The sequence below is a fragment of the Pholis gunnellus genome, assembly GCF_910591455.1.
Source record: "Pholis gunnellus genome assembly, chromosome: 8".
Classification (NCBI taxonomy): domain Eukaryota; kingdom Metazoa; phylum Chordata; class Actinopteri; order Perciformes; family Pholidae; genus Pholis; species Pholis gunnellus.
The window spans coordinates 18,583,935-18,603,262 of record NC_136534.1 but is presented as its reverse complement, the minus strand read 5'-3'; the positions used below and the strand labels follow the sequence as shown (position 1 = coordinate 18,603,262).

The 19,328-nt window shown below is 42.2% G+C and overlaps 2 protein-coding genes across 2 annotated transcripts; one reads left to right on the top strand and one right to left on the bottom strand.

Annotated features, from left to right (window-relative positions):
* Positions 1–1,863: 1,863 nt before the first annotated feature.
* On the bottom strand, positions 1,864–14,020 carry dedd1 (death effector domain-containing 1). The gene is made up of 6 exons (XM_079165092.1): positions 13,953–14,020; positions 13,501–13,689; positions 12,737–13,260; positions 12,452–12,580; positions 11,800–11,943; positions 1,864–3,854 (listed from the first exon to the last, which is right to left on the bottom strand). Exons 3-6 carry the CDS (start codon positions 13,209–13,211, stop codon positions 3,448–3,450), a joined length of 1,155 nt encoding a protein of 384 aa, XP_079021218.1. The 5' UTR covers positions 13,212–13,260; positions 13,501–13,689; positions 13,953–14,020; the 3' UTR covers positions 1,864–3,447.
* A 343-nt stretch (positions 14,021–14,363) lies between these two features.
* On the top strand, positions 14,364–17,829 carry rabac1 (Rab acceptor 1 (prenylated)). Its single transcript, XM_079164134.1, has 6 exons — positions 14,364–14,494; positions 15,292–15,427; positions 15,621–15,833; positions 16,092–16,189; positions 16,487–16,588; positions 16,968–17,829. The coding sequence occupies exons 2-6, from the start codon at positions 15,306–15,308 to the stop codon at positions 17,054–17,056; spliced, it is 624 nt and encodes a 207-aa protein (XP_079020260.1). The 5' UTR covers positions 14,364–14,494; positions 15,292–15,305; the 3' UTR covers positions 17,057–17,829.
* The last annotated feature ends 1,499 nt before the right edge of the window (positions 17,830–19,328 follow it).

The following is a 19,328-nucleotide window of genomic DNA, read 5'->3' as shown; positions in this document are numbered from 1 at the left end:
GCAGGCCTGGGGCAGTTTAGCTGGCCATCAAACAGGCCTACTCTGAACAGGGTAGAAACGGCCCTATCAGGTTTTTCCCTGAGGGTTGGTCCCGCTTATTGTTCTCCATGATGGCAAGTCAATAATAAAACTTCATTTGTACCCTCTGCAGCATTTTTAACAGGCGGGTGTGGTCAGAGTGCTCTTAACTGACCTAATAATTGTATTTTTAAGTCAGCAAGTGACAAGCGAGTAACAGTGCACTAAATATTTAAAATGAAAGAGACATAAAAGATCCAAGAGCAGAACTTAATCAACAACAATGAGCCCTGAAATATCAATAAAAAATTCAATTAGTTTAGCTTTGCTGCATAGCATCGATGGCTGCAGTTTGTGTGTACATTGGATTAAACAAATATAGCATAATAGATAAATGATTAGAATAAATAAATCATAAATAAATAGGTTTATTCCCCCGTGTCTTTGAGAGTTAATGTATCTTTTTGAGGAGCATTCACTCGGCCAAAATGCCATTAATAGCTAATTAAAGAAAGTCACTCATTACTGTGCCAGTACAGAGTGCTTGCTTGGATTTCCAACTGAAATGAGGTGACTCTTCAAAGTGCCCTTTCGCCGGCATTTACATTATTTATTCATGTACTAGAGGACTGTGTTGGTCTACATCAGAGGACCTAATCATGTGAGGTCCAGCAATAAGCCAAAGACTCCACTCAATATCAGGAACTATCGTGTATGTATCCAGAAACAAGCATTTCTTAATGTTACATTGAAACGATCTACATATTAACTCATCTCTGCTATATATTATATAAATATTTCTGATGTAAATATTAATTTAACCTCAACTCAAAAACACGAAATGCTACCATTTTAGTTTTGCCCTCCATGATTAGATTCGGAGTTGCCATAATCTTTGTACTACAAAGCTACATGAACATATAATGTCGTAGAAAGCACAACATCAATTTTCTCATAAAAGTTGACAGAGAAGCACACAATCTCAGATCTACTAGACTGGACTGGAGGCAGCCACAAAATAGATTTTACTATGGCATCACTCATTTTGGTTTTGGTAAGAATCGTTGACAACTCAGCTATGTTTCATTGTTATTGTGTGGATAAAAACGGCAGCCAATTGTCTGGCAAAAAAAAAAGTGTCAAACCAGCAGTTTAGAGCCATTACGTACACTGTAATTACTAAGCATTCAAGCAAGTGAATGGTAAAATGTAGCACAAGAGTGGGTAATGTGACAAGATGTTCGAAGCACACACCATTCTTGGGGTTCAACATGCCGACAGCTTTAGAGCAAGGAGAAATAATTAAGGATCTGATCCACGGTGACCTGCATTCGATGGACCTCTTCAGACCGTTTGGGGGCAGGAAGAGGGCACACTGAGGTACGGAGGGTGGAGGACCGGGAAAAATGACAGTTCAGAAAACTGAGGAAAAAAAATAACAAGAACAATAACAAAACGTGAGACAAAGAGATAAGAGGTATAGTAAATGTACGTGTCCCTGTTTCTTGTCTTAAATGATTGTCTTTGTTGCAAACACATCAGCTGTGATGCAAGAAACTCACGACTTGATTTGACAATAAAGTAACATCATCATTTCAGAAGACACACACACACACACACACACACACACACACACACACACACACACACACACACACACACACACACACACACACACACACACACACACACACACACACGTACCCATGTACACATGTCCAGAATTTTCTTTTCTTACAATACATTGGCAGCAAAGATTAAACATTTTTGAAATTTTAGTTATGATACAATAAAGGTCAATGTGCAAAAACGGCTTTAGGCAAACAAACCTTTATTATTCACCACAAATAATATCTCATATATAAAGATTTCCACAAAAAGAATTGGCATACCAAAATAATTTTTTCTTTAACAAAGATGTTCCCCTGAATCCGTTGTTTTTTTTCCCTCATATGAATAATACAGTTATAATAATAATAATAATAATGATAATAATACATCATCGCTCCCTCTGCCTGTCCCTTCAGGGAGCCCTACACTTCAGACGGTAGCAAGTCTGCCTGCTTAAGTCGCGCCGGTATGGGGGGGACTTACAGGAGGGGCCCTATTGATCGTCTTCTACGAGTGAAGTCCAGGCATTAGTTCCAGCAGGGTGAGTAGACAGCTGTCCGTGAGCCACTCTACTGGGCCTACATAGCAGGGCTGAGTGGAGCTGGGATGTGCACTTTTGATTTTGATCTCCCCAACATCACTTCTATTGACCGACGCACTGTCCTGTGCTTTACTTGCTGAGAGAAGCACTTGCTGAGGCCTAGCTGGAAGCCCGGACACAAGCCACCATTGTATTATCCGGGTTGCTGTTGACAAGCTTGGGATGATGAATCCTCCATGGTCTGCTGAGGCCTAGCCCTAATCACTGCTGTCATCTACTGGCAACAGCCGTATCCACTGACCACTGCAATCACAAGTCGGGTTATCGTGGCACACAGTGCCGGGAATCCCAGTGTTTGTTATCTAGGTGTTATAGATGGTGTTATATGCATGGGCTATGCTCTCCAAAGTTGGACACAAAAGGTCAATCTGTACTGAGAGAAGCCCACTTTTCCATCTGTGCTCAGTTCTCTCACACATCTTTAAAGATCAGAAAGTTTTCAGAGCATGTTTCTTTGACCTTTACATTTGTTTTCGTAAAGAAGAAGTGCCAGTTAATATTGTCGTTATTCTTCAAGTTCAACAAACTAACGAAAACCAAACTATCGGTGAGGCATGTTTCGTTTGGTAAAGGGGTCCGCTTGCATTTTGAGTTTCAGGAGCCGTCTTGGAATCTGAATGCCCACCATCTGTGCATGAATGTGGGCAAAATAAAAAGGTGGACAAATGCTTGATGACGAGGTCTGATTGCAGCCTATTTAATCTGTGTACATGTATGTCTGTGTATGTTGTAGTCTAAAACTTGTCTGTAACCAGGTGCAGGTGTCAACACTATGTAGCTATCGAGTTATTTTCTATCATTTGTGGCACATCAGTTGTCTTAGCCTTAATTATTTAAGATAAATATAAATATAAGATAATATGAGGGGCTTACCACATCTTTTGGCACAGGCCTGCTTGCTCCTGTTCTCACTGAGACTAAGAAGAAAAATCTTGACACATCCTGTTTCATCCTGGTGTCCTACACAGTAGCACCTGTTATTATTTCATAAAAAAAAAAGGTAATGTTTCAACGAAAAACAGACAATTCTGAAAATGTAAAGGCTGGCTGTGAACACATACAACCAATGGTGAAAGCTGCCATCTAGTGGTTATTACATTGATTGCAACTACAAAAGGAGGCCTTCCAAATTCGCCTGTAACCATAACCTTCAATATGATTCACAACTATTCCATTCTGCTAAGTTAATATAACACACCCCAAAGAGTCTTATCGGCCTATACGGCCCAGTGAGTCTCTGTGCGCCCACCAGTACTAGATAGCAACATTCTCCTCGCTCTCAGCAGCATCCGGCCCTCCTCGTAGTCATCCTGGTCCACGCTGATCAGCAGGCGGACGCCCTCCGTGCCTGCTGCCATCCTCAGGGAGTCAGTGATGAAGACTCCCTTCAGGGCCTCCAGCAGAGCTCCACTCAGGTAGTCACTCCAGAAGGCCTCGAGGTTCTCCAGCTCTGTGAAGTTGATGTCGCAGACGATGGAACCCAGGTCTCTGGCACGAAGCAGCGAGTTGGCTTTGCTGAACAACTCGAACTGACGCTCCAGGGGCTGCCGCTTGTCCGACGAGACGCCCTCACGGAGTGCCGAATCATGCTCCAGGTATTCGGCCCGGACACGCAGGCGGATTTCTGATAATGGAAGAGAGAGGAGGTAGTAGCGGTGGATAAATAAGGGTGACGGCGTGGTGGAGGAGAGTTGAGGAGTGAAATAGTAAAAAGGGAGTGAAGAGGGCCAGGAAGTGAATGAGGAGGGAAAGGCAAAAAGGTATAGTGAGGAAGGAGAGAAAAGGAGGAGTAGTGGAAGTTGAGGAAAGGTCACAGAAAAAGGGTCATATTGGACAGGCCCACGCACAGTAACGCACAGAAGGGGATGGGTCATGAAATGAAGGGAAGAGAAACAGACAGAATATCATTAACAGACAGCTCATTTACTTTATAGTGCATTACATGAAGCAGGGATTTAAAAAAAACGGGGTTCAGGAGCACAGAGTTCTCACAAAAACATTGTGACCAGATAAAATTACTGCAGAAATTGGACACTGAAATACTGCAAGTATGGGAGGCACTGGAGCTAGATCAATCAGACTGGTGTGCATTTCTGGGCTAAATACTTCTGCAACAGGTTTGAAAGTGTCTGATATTTTGGAGCACTGAGAGAAATACTTTGCAACTGAACAAGTGGTGTAGTCCCTTTTCTTCCTAAGCAAATCCATGTCAGCTGTTAGCTATAGACGACTGCCGGTGATCAACAGAAACTGATGCATGAGGATTTTCAGTGTGACATTCTGCATGCTCTACATAAATCATGTTGCAATTAACTCAGTGAGATTAACTTGACGCCCCTGAACAAATATCGTGGTGGCAGCAATGAGAGCAACTTAGCAGTGTCAAGCCCTGGAGTGGCTTTCTGTTCCCAGTCCGGTGTTTAAAAACCATCATTCCTATCAACATGTTTATTGCAGAGAACAGTTCAGTGCTGGAGTTCGGCAGTAACAGGATTGGTGGTCATGCAACAGCGCAGCGAGAAAGATCAGAGGATACATACTGTACTGAGTAAGACAACCGCTGAGATCGTCCCCCATGTCATTATTCCAGAGCTTGGAGAGGAAACCAGCTGCTGACGACTTTTGCTGCAACAAAAATCCATCCCTCCCACTCAAACCCCTTTAGAAGAGGTGAACAGTATCTACTGACATCCATTTCACTGGAAACATTCTCATCGACGTCTCACTGCAAAGGTGTTTTAAAGCCACATTTGCATCTCTTGGTATGAAAAACCCAAACCAACCAAAACCTCTTGGCTGCTCTCCATCAAGCATTGGACTAATGGACTAAAAAAAGGCCAGTGTGTAGCATTTCAGGGGATCTAAAAGCACAAATTAAATTAAATATTCAGAACTGTGTTTGCATTTAATTTAGCATATAATCACCAGAAACTAAAAATCATTGTTTCCGTGAGCTGAGAATGAGCCCTTCCCTGCCGTGTTGCAGCGCCATGTTTCTACAGTAGCCCATAAGGGACAAACCAAACACTGGCTCTAGCGAGACAATTTGTGTTTTTACGTTTTACCGTAATTCTCAGAACCACTTGTGAAAACTGCGGTAACGTAAGTCACAGAGGGCGGAAACGTGCTACCGCCAGCCGCCACCTGACTTTCGGTACTCCTGAAGTAGTGTCATTGCGTTAAGCATGGCCTCTGAACGATGCCACGATTTTGCACAATGACAGCTCACGTTAGCGCGAGCGAGTATTCAGTTGGTTGCAATCTGATGCCACCAAATCCTACACACCGTCCTTTGAAAAGGTCCCCGTGGAGGCATTTCTTCAAGAATTCAAGATCACAGGGGTTGAGTAATGTATACTGTAAAAAATGTTGTGGGTAAAGTATCCCTTTAAAATGCCTTTGAATGTTAGAGTTGATTGGCACGTAACAGAATATGTCTTCACATCACTCAGACCAGGAGTAATGTGGTTAAAGCTCATACTTGTGACTCTGATGGGAAGACATTTGACTTGTCAAGGTCTGTGCCTGATTCACTACAAAGTACCTATGAACCCACTGATACATGATTCAACTCAAAAGTCACGTTTACCCATTTACATTTTGTTTGGCGCTACGGGGAACGACACAAGACTCCAGAGGGATAAAGTTCGGAGAATGTCAACATTAGAAATGCAAGTGTTGAATTAAGGCATTGATTTTGCATGTCTTAACATTTCTAGGACAGTGATGAGCAAACATTGGCATTTGCATTCAAGCTTCATTAGGCTGCAATTAGATTACTATAAAAACAGAGGACTGGATCAAAAGGGACGCTTAATCGATGGGGTTTGGGAAATGTTTAAAACATGCAGGGTTGGGGATAAGACTTGAAGACCATCAATTTACATTAGCTCATGCAAAAAAGGCAAAATGTTTTGTTCATAGAGGCAATATGAAACACTTGTTTTTACAGAAATAAGACATTTGATTGTTGCTTGACAAATTATTAAACCCTGTCTCTATTACAATGTCTTAAATTACTAATATTAGTCTGTAAGAACCTTTCTTTAGGTCAATCAATTGACAATACAAGTACATTATTTTGTCATACCACACATCAACACCTGTCCTCAGAAAACGTAAACTGCCAGTACTAAGAATTCATCCACCCATTTTGGCGTTTTATTGGTTTTACAACATTGATTAACAGTGGACTGCTGACAGACAGCAACTCTACTTCATTGCAAAAACTTCATCATGAAGACAAACATTGCAAACAAAATGGCGGCTGTTCCTGATCGGTAAATCGGTCTGAGGAAGGGTACAACAACTGGTTGAAGATGGGCCCCCGAGAGGCTTATGAAAACTGTGAGATGGGAGACACTGTGCACACAACCCGTAAAGGCAGGTGCAGAGAAATCAGCATTAAAAAAAAGAAAACAATTACAAGATATGTCTTGTAATATGCCAGCCACAGCTCACCAACAGAAATAAACTAACCTCACAATCAAGTGTGATGGTAGCAGCGTCATGCTGTGGGGATGCTTCTCTGCAGCAGGCCCCGTATTGCTCGAGAACATAAGAGATTAAACTGAATACTGGAGCAACAACCTGCTGCAGTCTGCAGGAGAGCTGTGACAGTTTTTCAGCATAATAACCTGTGACTTTGTGCTGATTTGTTTTCACTTTGACAAAGTCTTAATCCGTTAATCAGGGTCAAAAATGCATACATTGTGATTCATTGTTGCAAATCAAGATCTTGTTGTACAATATCCGTGCAAGAATATTGACAAATCAGCAGACTCTGGACTTTTTAAAAAGTATTTCAGTATTCTGATTCATCACAAAATGTCTAATAGGGCGTCTATATACCTGCGTGTCAACTAACTATTTGAACTCTTACACACTATTCAGTATGAAATATTAAGTCACAGCTCTGTTAACAGTTTCGACCTTTTGGATCATTATGCTGTATGAGGGCTGTGGCTATGACAAACAACCGCCCTTCATGCAATTACTGTATTTATGGATGGCCTCCATTTCTGCCTCCCCATTTCATACGGAGCAGGATGGAGGTAGAGATAGCGGCACTGAGGAGAAGGCCATTTAAAACCACAGGAACACCATGATAGTCATTTTGTTAGGGTTACAGAGCACTTCACGCTTCATCAGACACAGAGACATCCACTTAGACAGGACATTAGGAGGCACAGCTTTCATCTTCTCACTTTAAACACCGAGCCCGTTCGGCTTCGGCCAGCTCACCCCCCACCAAAAAAAAAAAAAGAAAAAAAAAAAGTTTAAGTACCCATTTACGAGGAGTCACTTGGCACGGAGAGCTTCAACTCTTTATCGATCCGCTTTTCTGCTGAACGACTGACCAAGAGAGTGGAGAGTTAGCGGCGTATTGAGAGATGGGCAGACAGAACTCTCTCTCTCTCTCCCCCCCCATAGACAAAAATCACTCTCTGTACCATTTTGCGTAGTTTGATCATTTAGAGCTCGTTCTCTCCTTCTGATTGTGTGTAAGGATACTGTTTTCCTGAGACACAGGTTGGTCTGTTTAGAACTGTGAACACAGAGAAAGGAGAGAAAGGAGAGAAAGGAGAGAAAGAGAGACAAGCACAAGTGGGTTGGACATCTGTCGTCTGTTTTTTTTTTTTTTTTCAACATCAAGCAGACATGGCACAGCACTCACTACTCTTAGTCGTAATGAGGTCCGAGTCAGGGCAATAGTTGGTACTGACAAGTTAATCAGCTCAGCTTTTACTGTAGCTCTACAATATAACGTGGTAGCGTCTAAGTGGGATGCTTGGGACTACACTTACCTTGACCAATCCCCTTACCCTCACCTTCACCGACCCATTATTTAAGCTCCCAACCACCACATTAATCGAATATGTCCATTAAACCAAGTAAGGGCCTTCTCAAGCACCCCATTTAGATGGCACAAAACCACCGCTGAGCTGAGGGTACAAACACCTTGAGGCCATTTGTAACAGCAGTTGTCATTGTCTGAATGTAATTGAGACACTTCACTGAAAATGATCTGAGGGATGAATCATGACAAGAAAGAGTGTTTGAGGTCTGTTTAAAAGCTAGTGGCCGGCATTGGACTGAACCGCCCTATCTATCTCTGCTCCCTCTTGACAAGCGCACACCCAGAGCTGACACGGGGCACAGAGATAAGATACAGCAGCAGCTTCCTCCAGCAGAGCACTGTTGGGGTTATTTTCCTCAGAACTGCTCCAGTAAAAGGTTACATGGGGCATTTTTGAAACAGCCGTCTCTTGGCAGCCATTTTATATCCTCTGAAATGGAATACGGGACCGGTCCTTATGAAAGGACGAGTATCTGTGCTAAAGAAGCATTGTTCTTTTTAACTTGAGACCTTCAGAGCTGGCTGTCATGGCGTTTCTGTTAGCCCAAATGAATTGAGTTGATCTGAATATTAAGGCAGACGCTTACAACCACGTGTAATGAAGATAGTGTGAGAGGAAAGGACGGCCCAAAAAGGTTTCCCACAAGCGGCAAAAAGTGGCACCTTCACAAACATGTCCAAGATATTTTTATTTTGCAATTAAATGTATTAATTGATTCTCCCTCAATAAGACCCAAACCATAAAGCTAAATTGTGTTGACATCTCCTGTAACACAACTTGTAATATCCACCCTCGAACATGGGCAGGTCACATTGAGTACACTGTCATTTTAACTAAGTATTTGACAGTGATTGAGAAAATGGAATGGATCCAATTGGAAAAGAATACAATGTAACAATTAGCTGCTCAGTTTAAGTGAATCCCTTAATCTGGCTGGTAAAGATTGGTTCTCATCTTTATCAGCAATGCTCAGCAGATCATTTGACATCAGATTTAAGATTATTTTTTTTATTTTTTTTTATTTTATTATTTCTATTGTCATATGACCAGTGTTCAATTTTGTTAACTAAAAGTATGACAAATGATCTATTTTCACATGACTAAGACAAGACGGAACCGACTAACGGTGACGAAATCAAAAATATTGTATCTTACCATGCTGCATTCTTACTCATTTAACCTGTGTTTTTCATCAAATCATGGTAAAATAAAATCTTGTGTGAAATAAGTTTGACTAAAATGGACTAGATTGACTCAATTTTTCAATATAATTGGATGAAAAATGATAAAACTAAATCAACAATAGCAGCAAAAATTGAGAGAATACATTTTGACTACGGCTACATCCACACTAATACATTTGCTTTATTTTATTTTCAAAGGTGTCCGGTGTCGCCTGTTCACACTACAACGTAACCCCGGAGTTTGTAAACTTACACGGCTTTGGTCGCGTTTCAAAACTCTTCCATTTTTGGAGTTTAAAAACTCCAGAGTAGCAAAAGCTATGCGTTTTAAATTGGAAACATAGTAGTGTGGATGTAGTCCAAATGATCCAAAATGATCACTGGATATGACTGCACAACTATAACAGTGTTTGATCGAGTGTCTCAAATGCTAACAGGGTTACAAAAATGTTCATCGACTTACTTTACAGTCACGTAACCCGGCTGTAACGAGTGTCAACACCTGTTCTACATCTACAGTGAAGACACTGACTACCCTGCAAAGACATTGGAGCAGATGGCCACGTTTGTGAAATTGTGTCAAGTTCTAATATTATGTGGAGAGAAAACCAGGGAATGTAAAACAGACTTTCTCTACATATATCCCCATTATTGTGGTTTTAGTGAGATCCAATAAACTTTGAGTTGTCCAGGAGATTTTCGTTTCAAAATCAGCTGAAAAACTTTTAGGAAATATCGAAAGCTTACTGCTGAGTTCTGTGAAACACTGACACCAACAAGCCTTGTCAGAAACAGATCAGGAATCATCCACAGTGCACAACACTAAAGAACATTACAGGGTGATTCATTTGAGGAGCGAACTACGATGCCTGAGGGGGGGGAGGGGGTAGGGGGCAGCTAGATTATGAACCACAAGCAGAAAGAGCAAATTGGCCGCCCCAACCCCTGTAGTAACAAGGGGGGGGGGGGGGGCTCTTTTACCTTAGGCATCGGCCCAGACTTGTGAGAGAGCGCACGACTGAGTTGACCACGCACACTGCAGTATCTATGGACTGAGTGGAGTGACAGACGTTTTTGTTTTGTTCCTCAGCCTCCCCCTCTGTCTCCATGATCCATTGAGTCTTAGGTTACTCGATCTGAGTCACAATCCTGAGACAACCTGGTGGAATCAAATGTGGAGTCAAGACAGCGACATGTTTATCGTCACACAGGCACATCACTGCACAGCTAAGAAGGGCTGTCCTTTTTTTAATCAAGTCAGAATTATCAGTCCTTTGCCGTAATACGTACGTCTGACCAACAGGCAATGATGCAAGTTCAAACGACGAGGCAAACGTCACACAAAGGCAACTGATGTTAGTGTTATCTCAATCGTGTTGTGTTGAGAGAAGCATTGATTGATTAAGAGGCAGGCAATAGTTGAAACGTGGAAAGGACATTCATAATGGAGTACAGCGGAGTTAGATTGTTTCCAGCAACTACACAAAAGGTGTTTTCTTTTCAGGAATATATGTGAGGTTTGACAGTTGGGACTTGGGACAACTTTGTTTCAAGCTTGACAATAGAAGCCGAACAAAGGGTTGCATCGAGCGGCGACGGGACAAAAATCAATAGCAGCAGCAGAAAACAGTCCGATGGGTTAGAGAAAGGGTGAAATGAGGGGAAAAAAGAATGTAAAGATGGAGAAATGGGGGGAGCGACACCAACCCCCACCCGATGTTTAATTAAGACCGTTAAGGAGATGTAATGCAAGACTAAACGTAGAGCGAGATAATAAAAATACCACGTGAAACCGCTGTAAGTCAACTGAAAGGAAAGTACAAGCTGTTTTTTTTTGTTGTGAAATATTTTTTTCCTGAAGTTGTGAATCAGACAAAGTGTTTGAGATGTAAACTCAGCATCGGCTGAACACAAAGTGAATAAAGGTTTTGACTTTCTGGTACCATGAGACAGTAAATTGGGTTATCAAACCAAAGCGTAACTGAAGCATCTCTACAAGTAAGTCTGGTACAATCGCTACACACAAAGAAGTCGTACTGTATTAATATAATAATGATGTACCTGTATCTGTACCTTCTGAAGCTGTCAGGATGTGTTTCAGTGAAGTATGCTGACATTAAGCAGCCAAAGTCCCTCCACTGTCTGCAAGTCTAAACAGTGTTAGTGTGGCTGGTTAAAAGCCAGAATATATATATATATATAAACGCAAATTTACGCCAGAAGTTAAAAAAAAACATTGGACGTGAAAGGTGCCTTGAGCGTTTTTGTAATGACAAAAATAAAGAAATATTTGGAAAATTGGTATGAAAACTCCTTAACTCGAGCTGAGGTTCAGCATAGACGAACAACATCAGAATTAAGGAGACAAAACAGAAACTGTGGTGTTAATTGACTGAAAATGAAATCGAAGCTCATATGGCAAACGAAAAAGACAGGAAAATGATGTGGAGGAGAAAATGGCAGGACGAACGATAAGAAGGCAAGAGCTAAGAAGCTAAAACAGAGATAGGTTAAGCACACTTACTGCAGAAGGCTTTGTGTGGTCGTGGTGGTGGAGGCAGTGGCGGATCCGGTCTGCTTGTTTTCTTGGGCTTGCGACTCCAGCCGTTCCCCCTCTTCTTCTTCTTCTTCCTCCTAGCAGACGTACCAGGCATAGGAGGGTAAATACCTGACAGGACATGCATGGAATTAGTTTGTGGAATTCAGACAATGAGACATTAGCATGGATGGGGTTCATTTGTGTGTTTAATTGCTATTGTCCTGTTTTATTTCTGTTCCTGTCCTTCCCCGTTTCTGTTAACAATTGCTCCATGTTCATCCTTTCTATGCAAGTTTCCCCACAAGCGTATGGTATATTACCAGGCACCACTGACTAGACCCCATTCTATAACCGAGGGTATTATCATTTTGACCCGGGGCAAAACGCTTCAATTTAAATAATGTTCATGTACATTCTGAGCACAAAAGAAGGATGCAACAAACTACATTTCCATGTCAGAAAGGAGGTCTCATCACCAAACATGTGCCGGGTTTAAGAGCAGTCCAAAATGCTACTTGCTGTCAGGAATGATAAATGCTGTTTTGGACACTCTGCCTCCTGAACTGATTGGAAGGTTTGTGGAAACAGTGTAGCCTGTACTCCCAGTGAGCTAAATAACATGCTACAATGCACATACCAGTTCTAAACTGCTGCGAGATATATGGATGAGGTATTTCTGTCTGTCTGTAGCTGTGCTGTATTCCAGAAGCGCACACAGACTGGTTGTTCTCTGTCCTGTTCCTCTGTCCAATTCTCTCTGGAGATACTGGAAAAACAAAAACACGCGTTAGTAATCATCAGGCTGCGATTATTTGGACAGGAATGCAGTTATTGCCGACATGTTCTGGAAGGCAATCGTAGAGAGAAGCACTTGTTCTCAAAATCTGATAACGAGCCCCCCCCCCTCGTCTTTCATCCTCACCTGTCCTCCTTTTCTTGTGGGACACTAAAGGCAGCAAGTCATGACGAGTGAGGACTCTAAGTAGTTGCAGTAGTGGCTCCAGGTTGCCATCACTGAGGTACCCTCGCCTATCCAGCTCCAACAACAGCTCGAGGCCACTCTTGGGCTTATACGAGGCCGCTAAGGGCCGCTGGGAGCCCCGAGACTTTAACCGCATCCAAGCCTTCAGCAGCTCGGGACTCGGGGAAACACCCAAGTCGTCTGGATCGCCTCCGAAGGGCTTAACTGTCCAATCTGTCGGGTCAAGAGGGTGTGTCGCAGGACAGGTTTCATCCAGGAGGAATGACAACACTTCAACGTCAGTCTCTGTCAGCTGACACCCAACGACTTCAAAGACCTCATGGAGTGACAACATCCCATAGTAGTTTAGACACTCTGTTTCATCCCAGTAAAGAGAGTCCCTGAGTGGGCACCCTGGGTGATGCACGGCAGCCATGGGTTGGGTCTGCCTACAGACCCCTCTCCACCTTCCCACCTGTGTCAAACTGTTCAGGATAAAAAACACAAGTTATTCGACAGGTAACACTCAAAATAACAGCATATGATTCATGTCATGTTGAACTACACATATGGAAGCCAAAACCAGCAAGCCACATTCCTCGTAAACTAACAAGTGAGCTTAGCAAAAACCAGCAGCCAGCTGTGTGCACTTTACAAGGTAACATGTCAGCGCGATGCACGCTTTATAGTTCCAACGCCCGTTTTAGCAAGCTCTGCAGTCCTACCCGTTTTCGAAGTCAGCTCGACGCTGTCTTGAAACGTGCAAAGCAAAGTGTTGTCAGCTGTGAACGTGCTTTGTTGTCGTCGTTTCAAAGAGTGTCCTGCCAAGTCACAGAGCCGCGGCGTTCATCAAACACTCAGCAGCAACAACCGTTGTAGCAAATTACCCCCTCACGTTACGTCATCACGTTGCTCTGAGGAAGAACAACACAACAAACACAAAGAAAAAATGACCAAATGCACGTTAAAACGAGCAACAAACATGGTGTATTGACATAACTTTATATACATATATGTGACAGGTACTCCGTTCACTATGGAAAGATAAATCAACCGATATTACTTCCTGGTTAAGAACTTTGTTTGTACACGCGACGGTGCCCTGTTTGGTGTCAATGACAACGTAAATACAAACGGGTTTAAAGGGGTTCGAGCGATATTTAAACATTTAATATACCTCAAAAGGCACGTTCTTCGTTATTATTAGAGTTTGATGGGTCGAGGTTTGGATGATCTCTGGCAACTCCCACAGCGTCGAGCAGTCCTGACAGCAGCACAATAACGCAGAGAAACGGACCAATCACAGCGCTCCGCCTGCGAGATGACGTCTGGTCGCGTTTTTAGTTCCACTGATCTGGAATCAGATGATTCGTCTACTAGCTCCACATCAGCGGCACAACTGACAAAGACACGGCCGATCCCAAGTCTGCTATATTGATTGCATTGTCACAGCTGTCTCGCTAAAACAAACACACATAGTCGTACCAGATCTCTTACACATATAAGACTTAGAAACTTCCTATAGAACAGATTTAACAGAGTTCAATGTGTTAACCATCAACTGGAACCTTTCGGAGCAGAGGATGAGCAGTCCCCGCTGCGGCCACTAGGTGGCGATGTTTAGCACCGAGCCAGCAGGAAGTTAAATAACATCCACATCACATCCGTGAACCACAACAGCAACAAAAGGTCTGAGGCGTTCACACCAAAGTTTCTGCTGTAAGTATATAATGTTACCTTATTATAGAGTTTCCACTTCAACCGGGTCTGGCGTTTGTATTCGTGTGAAAGCGTCCTTCAACGTGTAACATTGTAATAAGTTTCTATCAGCCTGGATAGATACTCATTGACATGAACGTTAGCGGAGAAGCTAGCTGTGAAAATGTTATTTAACTCGCAAAGTTGTCTTTTATGCACATATATTTTTATTTAGCTATGAGTTACACAGCAGGTCACATGTAGGTTTAGTAACGCTATGCAAGTTTCTTCATAAATGATTAATAATAAGTGATTCCTTTGTATCCTTCGTGTAGTGATGTGGCAGAGACCAAGCCCTTTGATGACGAGAGTTTTCCACTCAGTCACCCAAACACGACAGTTTAACTTTAGTTGGTATTCTGCATGCATGTGACGTGTAGGCACATAACTGCTGTTATAAACAAATAGTTACTAACTACTTACACTTGATCATTGATTTAGCCTCCAATGTGTACTTGTACTGTGAAATATTAACGTCACATAACAAGCATTCATTGAGATTAACTGTTACTCTCTAACTATTTGAAATGTCTAAAGCAATCAGCTCTTCATCTATCTGAAGCTATAACCATCAAATATTAGTTTTTATTATTTAGTGAATAGCTTAATTGATGAGTTATTTATCTGAATGTTACTTGATTCATTATATGATAAAGAGGGAACTGATTAATCTAGTAAGTGTGTTTGAAATTATTATTAGTTTTCGACAAATTCAAATAGTATTCATTCTATTGTTTGTTTTTGTTATTGCCTTGCAGCAGATAGTCTGTAGATGCCCTCTGGAGCTCCAACGGGGGAGAACTGTCTTGTCGACATGGACAGCAAGGCTGGAGATCTGTTCAGTGCTCAGGATGCTCATCCAACGGGCACAGGTGGAGCTGGAATCCTGGCACGGTAAAGACCTTTACATTGTTATTGTTAGTGAAAATGCTTTCATCGTGAGGGCTTGTGACTCTATGTTGCTCAAATGTCTTCCTGTAAGGGCCCTACATGGGTACTTACACTCTAGTCTCGGTGGGCTTGTTTATGAATTCCTTTAATACTTCTCTATGTATTCAGTTCTTAATGTCTTTGTCTTATTTCCTAGGCTCTGGCTCCCCAAAGGCCTCTCGCCCAGTGTGGCTAAAGAGTGGATCGACAGGCGTCGGGCGTCCATTCGACCGTGGGCCACCTTCGTGGACCAACGCAAGTTTTCGAAACCCCGCAACTTTGGAGAGTTCTGTCAGAGGGTGGTGAAAAACGTGGACACTTTCAACAGCAACTACACCTTCATCTTCCTGGGTCTCATCCTCTACTGCATGTAAGGCCAACTAAGAGGAAATCATTTGTGTTGTCTTGTCAGCAGGAGTGTTTACTCTTCCTGCTCTTACTCACACGGTCCGCACCAATACACACGGGAACTTCCTTGGAGGGTTTTGGCCAGTGGGTATATTAGAAAAGAGAACAGAACAATATGCGTGAGATGTTATTAAAAGTAAAATATACAATCACTAAATCTGGAAATGCTGCCATAAGTTAACACCGAATTGATTGTTCATTTGATATTTCTTCCCCTCAGTGTCAGCTCTCCCATGCTGCTGATTGCCTTGGCTGTGTTTGCTGGTGCCTTCTACATAATTCACATCAAGTCCATGGAGTCCAAACTGGTTGTCCTGGGTGAGTAAAGCTTGAAATCCATTAATATTGCGTACCTACCAAATACAGTGTGTTCTTTAAATACCAGGCACCGTACTGTAATATGAACCTTTGTGTTTATATGTCTTAATGAGCTCAAATGTTTGAAACTAAAGTTGTTTTGTCGTGTTGCCTCTCTGGGATTTTTTGGCAGGCAAAGAAACAAGTTCATTTATACAAGGATAGATTAAATGCATATCCGTGGCTAGCATCAGAAAATCAAATACATCCTCGGTCTTTTTTATCAGTGGCATCATCTGTAATTTTCTTGTCAACCAGGCAAGGAGCTGAATGTCCCTCACCAGGCGGGTCTGGCTGGAGCCCTTTCTCTACCTGTGTTCTGGTTGGCCGGAGCTGGAGCTGCAGTCTTTTGGGTTCTAGGTGAGATAAGATAGAATATATCATCTGTCACAAAACATCAGAAGGCCTCAACAGCAGACAAACAATGCACATTTAAAAACACACACACAAACACACACACATGTAAAATAGGACTAAAATTGTTAAAACTGTTAGAACCAAACCACATTAGTTATTTTTGCAAGCCATTATTATTCATGCAGGAATATTTGTTGCAATGCTCATCCGAGCACTGTGATATTATTTCAGTATTAAATCCTATTCCACTGCTACATTCAATGAAAGTGTCTGTGGAAGAGGGTCATCTAAATTACCTCAATGTAACTGTAAATGCATGTGGACACTCGCTGTGTTTTTCCATTTCACATTCCTCTTCTCCATTTGTCCCGCCTCCTGTCAGGAGCGACGCTGTTTGTGATTGGCTCTCACGCTGCGTTCCGTGAGCTGGAGCCATCTGATCTGGAAGAGCTCCTCATGGAGCCCGTATGAAGAGCAGCGTGAACCCTGTTATCACGTTCGCCCAGAGGGGTTGAGGAAGAACTGCTCCTAGATCTGTTCCTTAGCTCTGCGTGTGTCCTGTATTCCCTGTATTAGAATGCACCTTTTCTTGCCTCTTAAATAGTTATTGTTACAGACTCATTCAGACACATTCCCTTCCCTATGCACAAATGATTAATTTGTTAATAAGTATTGAATTACATTACCATACAGATGATTTGCCTTTCTCTACATATGTTAAACCTCGGATGCCTCTGGTTTGTGTCAAATAGCCTCTTGCTTCCTGCAACGTCTTATATCATATCTTTCAACTTATTAGTCTCTGCTGTAGATATGCAAAACATCGGACAAGATGGCTGCTTTCTTATGTAAAGATAATGTATACAGTAAATGCATTGTTTGCCATTCTAAACTGTTAAGAAAATAAGATAAATTTTCCAAAGGAAAGTTTAAAGCTTTAAGATGATCATGCATGAAGAAAAGTAAATATTTTATTCAAGAAGATACAAAAACAAATTTGGTCAGTAGACAGGTTGATGAGGTAACATCTTAAAAGGTCAGTACATAGTAATAGTGGTTTTTATTGGCGATAATATGGTACTTTGGTGTCTGTGCATATTTGTCAGATCTGAAGGTTACTCTGTAAACCTGAAATCTTTCTTTTTTTTAAAATTCATTATTCATATGTTTACATTGTGATGTGATTTGGGTATTTTTGTATTTAAATTCTGGAAGTGCAATAAACCCCTGATGTAAAGATTTGATGTCTTCTTTGGTATTTTGCCTCTGATTAATTCAGGTAGTTTGTTCAATTGTGTCCTGTTTTTTTGCATCCGCGGCGAGCAGTTGCAGTGAACTCAGTGGCCCCTCAGTACTTAGTCTGTACATTTTGTCATTATTCTGGGCGGGTCTGAATCCTCAGTGGAGTTGGACAGTTCCAACCCTCGTGGCTCCTCTGCTCTGTCTCTAGTACACCAAACACTGCAGCGCTCACCAACCCCCTCTTGTCCCCCCCCCGTCTATTGTCCCCCCTCTTGTACCCCTTTTCATGTGACCCCTGTGACCTGTGCTCCGTGACAGCACAGCGAGAGGACCCCCGTGCTCGGGTTGCCATGGCGATGACCTTGGAGGGCCCCAGTCAGACACACACTCGTCCACAGACACACTCGCTCACACACTGCGGCAAAGGCGAGCGATCGATATTCTATTATACAGAGGGTGGCGAGGGGGGTGAGCGAGGAAAGTCGCACTGCAGTGAGCTCACTGCAGAGACACAGGGGAAATTAGAGCGAGTGTGAGTGTGTTTGTCAGTGGGAATGACAGAAAGTGTGCGTGTGTGTGTGTGTGTGTGAGAGCAGGAGACACTGAATTTGTCATTGGACAGTGGTAGAGCGGTGCCAGAAAGTTTTTGTGTTGTCACTCAAAGAGACGTGGTAAATGTTCACAGGATGTGGCAAAGTGACCTCCCAAACGACCCCAATGCTTATCTCTCACATAAAGCTGTATATTGTGTATATTTTTATTTTATTTGTGTACTAGGTGGGCAATAAGAGGCTGATTTAAAATAGACGACCCTTGTGGCACAGAGAGGTAGCACAGTTACAGCCTGTTCCCTTAAGATTAAAGATGTACTGCCTTGCTTTGCTTGCGGTAATGTAACCTTTAGAAAATAGCTTTTATTAATCATAAAAGTTGCTATTCCGTCCTGACCACATCATTCATGTGCTATTTCAGATTTTTAATGTCTTGAAAAAACGAGTTTGGGGAAATAGTAGGACATCGTTCCCCTTGTAAGACTCTGCACTCTGACAGTGACTGTCATCCTGAAGCTCATGCATGTCGATGTCAGACATGGCTGACACATTTACAGAGTGGTTTGGTGCATTACCCTGGGTCGCTGCCAACCCTTCCTCCTATGGAGCTCTTTACCATTATGCAGCAGGTTGGAGTGCATATAATTAAACACTAGGTGGCATCCCAACATCATATTTCTACTCAGTCATTTTTCTGCTGCATTGTACACACTGAAGTGTGACGAAATAATGTATTATTGGTTGTATAAAATATGATTATTTGATATCACATTTAAATAAGTGTTGGAATAATAGTGCATCTGTATTCCAGTCAACATAAATTAATATCCATATCATTAGCATGTTACAATCGACCCAACACAATAGGATAAATTAAGGATCAATGCTACTTTGGTGCAGATTTAGCAAAAATGTAACATATAACAGGCTTTTAAAGGGAGTATGTGTTG

What these genes read in the sequence shown, in the direction of transcription:
- dedd1 (XM_079165092.1), bottom strand. Translation starts at nt 13,211, where the DNA reads ATGGCTGCCGTGCATCACCCAGGGTGCCCACTCAGGGACTCTCTTTAC. An exon ending in CCACAAGAAAAGGAGGACAG is followed by an intron (nt 12,581 to 12,736) that starts GTGAGGATGAAA and finishes TTGTTTTTCCAG; the next exon opens with TATCTCCAGAGAGAATTGGA. An exon ending in ACCACACAAAGCCTTCTGCA is followed by an intron (nt 3,855 to 11,799) that starts GTAAGTGTGCTT and finishes TTCCATTATCAG; the next exon opens with AAATCCGCCTGCGTGTCCGG.
- rabac1 (XM_079164134.1), top strand. Translation starts at nt 15,306, where the DNA reads ATGCCCTCTGGAGCTCCAACGGGGGAGAACTGTCTTGTCGACATGGAC. An exon ending in GGTCTCATCCTCTACTGCAT is followed by an intron (nt 15,834 to 16,091) that starts GTAAGGCCAACT and finishes TCTTCCCCTCAG; the next exon opens with TGTCAGCTCTCCCATGCTGC. An exon ending in GTCCAAACTGGTTGTCCTGG is followed by an intron (nt 16,190 to 16,486) that starts GTGAGTAAAGCT and finishes CTTGTCAACCAG; the next exon opens with GCAAGGAGCTGAATGTCCCT.